This window comes from Pinus tabuliformis, chromosome Q, assembly GCF_031772625.1.
Source record: "Pinus tabuliformis cultivar Carrire ecotype Pingquan chromosome Q, CPIR1, whole genome shotgun sequence".
Classification (NCBI taxonomy): domain Eukaryota; kingdom Viridiplantae; phylum Streptophyta; class Pinopsida; order Pinales; family Pinaceae; genus Pinus; species Pinus tabuliformis.
Window position 1 is genome coordinate 364985087 of NC_142296.1, and position 3375 is coordinate 364988461.

General features: G+C 43.9%; 1 protein-coding gene across 1 annotated transcript; it reads right to left on the reverse strand.

The window, feature by feature from the left end:
* Positions 1-1730: 1730 nt before the first annotated feature.
* Positions 1731-2126, reverse strand: LOC149219675 (uncharacterized). Its single transcript, XM_089386883.1, has one exon. The coding sequence runs from the start codon at positions 2124-2126 to the stop codon at positions 1731-1733; it is 396 nt and encodes a 131-aa protein (XP_089243009.1).
* Positions 2127-3375: the final 1249 nt, after the last annotated feature.

Below are 3375 nucleotides of genomic sequence, written 5' to 3' on the forward strand. Positions count from 1 at the left end.
AAGGAATTTAACTATTTTGAATTCCTTTTCCTTCTCCAATAAATATAATAAAGTATTTCAAGTAGTTATATATGAATTTGGTCAATAATTTTTTTTTTTGTAAGCTAAGGAGGGACCATTCTTTTTCTATTACTTCGAATTGAAACCATTACATTATCCTGGTGGCCTCAACCCGCCCCGAGGGGAACCGGGTCTGTTGGGCACCTTAAGTTTTTGACAGCCATCCAAAAACAAAAAATACTAATTCTTCTTGTCCAGGCTATGTAAACTAAAAATTCGAAAAGATTACTATTGCTTCTTGTTTGCATTTTAAACTGAAAATAGAAACGAAACTATCCAACTACTTTCAAAAAAACTAAAGACAACATATACATATCTTCAAATATTAGCCCGCCATGACTTCCTGCTGCTCCTCTTCTTTCTTTATGCCCGGGTTGATCTCCTTTATCTGTTGCTATATCTTTTCCAGTTTTTTATCCTGCATTATCAGAGTGACCTGAATGTTCTGCAATTCTTTCTTCAAATTTGGAATTCCCTGGGACAGTTCTGCCATCTCCATGGCCACCTGTTCCATAGCCTTAGCCAACAGCCTTTTCATGACCCAGTATACATGCAAGGCCTGTTTATACAGAGTCATGCATCCTCTCGTGTTCCCTGGATCCGGAAGGAGGTATTCCCAATCTTCCATTTCCGATCCTGATTGACCTTGGGTCGCATCTTCCTCCAGTTGCTGAATTATCCTTCTGATGTCCTTATTGGTGTTCTCACAATAGGCTTGCTCCGCAAACTGTATCTTTTTCTTCAGTGTTTTCCTGTACTTTCTTGCTGGTGCTGGTTCATGCTCTTCCCGTCTCCCTTCCAACCATCCTCTTCCTCTGCTGCATCGTCCTCGTCCCCGTCCTGCTCTTCCTCTGTTCCTGTAATTTCCCCTGCCTCCCTGACTCTTCATGCCCGAGGTGCTTCCGAATTCACCTCCCTCCTCTCGCCCTTTGCTCCTCCTGTCTCCATACTCCCTGTCCTCCTGTGTTTTGTCCTGTGTTGACCCCACGTCCTTCCATATCTTCTTTCGCGGTTGCTCCATTCTATCTTGGTCTGAATCAAACATTTCCACTTCATCTTCAGTATCGTCCTGAACTGTCTGATACTTCTCTGCCGTTTCTCCATCCTCGATTCCTTTCCCTTTCTTCTCCTGGCTTCTCCGTCCTCTGTTGTCTTCATCCTCGTCACTTCTCATTCTCCTCCTCCTTGCCATTTGATTCTTCCTTCCGGTGTTTCCTGCTTGTTTTCTCAGCCTCCTCTGCCTTTCTGTTACCCTACCTAGAGCTTTCGCCACCCTGCTTCTTCGCAACTCCTCTGCAAACTCATTTAACGTCCTCGTCTCTTTGTCTCGCCTTCGTTCTTTATGATGTCTCCTCCGCCGATTCTCCTCATCTCTCCTCACTTGCTTCACCTGCCACCTGCCGATTTCATCACCGCCCACCTCCCTTCGTCCTTCTTCTATGCCGTCGTACCCACGTCCAATCTCTGCCGCCTTACCTCCACTAGCTGCTTCCTTCATTACCTCGTCGTCGTCCCTCCTCGATATGATACCTTTTCTGGTGATCTCTCTGTCCTCCTTCATCATTACCTGTATACCTTTTGCCTCGTCATCCTTCCTTCCCTGATCTGTATTAATTGCCCTGATCGTCGTCATTATCACCCCGATTGGGGGTCTCTGGGTGTCTTTTTTATTAAGGTGTGGATTCATTATGGTCTTGAGTGATTATAGTGGTAAGTTCATCCCATCCCGGTTTATTCCTTATTGTTGGCCAGCTGTTGTCGATCTTTTCCTCCTGTTCTTTACTCCCCCAGTTTGCAAGGTAGTCTGCAGCCTTGTTTCCTTTCCTCCTGACATGATTAATGATTTTGTATTCTATTCTCTTTAATAATTCAGCCAAGTCTTGGACGATCCCAGCCATCCTCCAGCTTCTAGCTACTTGCTCCCAGTCCTTCCCATTGTTGAAGTTTCGTAACATTTCTACTGCTATTTGTGAGTCGCCTTCTATTTCTAGATTCGTGTAGCCATTCCTTACTGCTATCCTTAGACCTTGATAAACAGCCCACAGTTCTGCTTCATTGTTGGTCATTTCGCCTCCCCCTTCCGCATACACCCATCTAGTGTGTTTCTCACTGTCTCTAAAGATGCCCCCAAAGCCTGCCGGCCCTGGGTTCCCTTTGGAAGCCCCGTCAAAATTCAACTTAATGAAATTTTTCCCAGGGTATCTGAACTGTTCTGGACTCTAAGTTTGGGCTCGTTGTTGTATTTCTTTTCTAGGATATACCATGCCGAATTCCATATTTAGTTTTGTTAAGATTCTTCCTTCTTCCTGGTTTGCTTTCCAATCCTCCTCCTCCCAGATCTCGGCCAGAACAGTTTCTCTAATTGATTTTTGAATTCCTTTCCATATCCCTTCTGGATTATTGATCTTGTCAAGAAATATCCTTCGATTTTGTTCCTTCCACAGGAACCATATCACAAATCCCACCGCTAAATTCCAAATTCTCCTTACAACCCTACATGAAAACTGTCCCTTGCCCCATTGAAAGATGGTCTTTTTTATGTCACTGGGGTCTCTATTTGATTTTCTGAAGAGTCTTCTGACCTCCTCCCATTGATGTTGAGCAAAAGGGCAGGTGTTCAGAATGTGTTCCTGGGTTTCAGTCCCCATTTTGTAAAGGCTGCATCTCGGGGGTCCGGAGAAGCCTCTCTTCTGGATCTTATCCCATGTTAGGATTCTTTCTCTTCCAACTAGCCATGCAAATATGGCTATCTTCGGCCACCACTTACTATTCCAAATAGCTTTCCATTCTGCGGTTTCTCCCTCCCTCTCCTGATGAGTTGTTAAATAATATGCTTCCTTGACTGTAAAGGCCCCTTTCGTAGATTTTCCCCATCTGAGAATATCCGGTCCTGTTCTGGCTTTGATTTTCCTTGATTCCAATTCTTTTATATATATTCCTTGCTACTCTTGATCTATGTTTTCATCCCATTCTTCTAGCTTTCTCCATATTCTCCATATCCCATTTGGCTCCCCTTCTTTCCAGTAGTCTCTTACATGTTCTCTCCCCTCCCGTATCGCTTTTTGCTGTATATTTTGCAAGGCTTGTATACTGACCAATTTGTTTCTTTGTTGCCACTCCTCCTCCAAAAATCTAGCAATACCTCCTCCTCTTATTTCCCAAAAGGCATAATTGTTTATAATATTTCTGTTCTGGCTTGCTAATTCCCAAATTGTGGAGCCTTTTGGGGTTTCTTCAACTCTGAGGATGCCTGCCGTTGTTGCTGGCATGTTATATTTCTGGGTCCATATTCTCTTCCATAAGTCATTTCCTCCC

What these genes read in the sequence shown, in the direction of transcription:
- LOC149219675 (XM_089386883.1), bottom strand. Translation starts at nt 2,126, where the DNA reads ATGACCAACAATGAAGCAGAACTGTGGGCTGTTTATCAAGGTCTAAGG.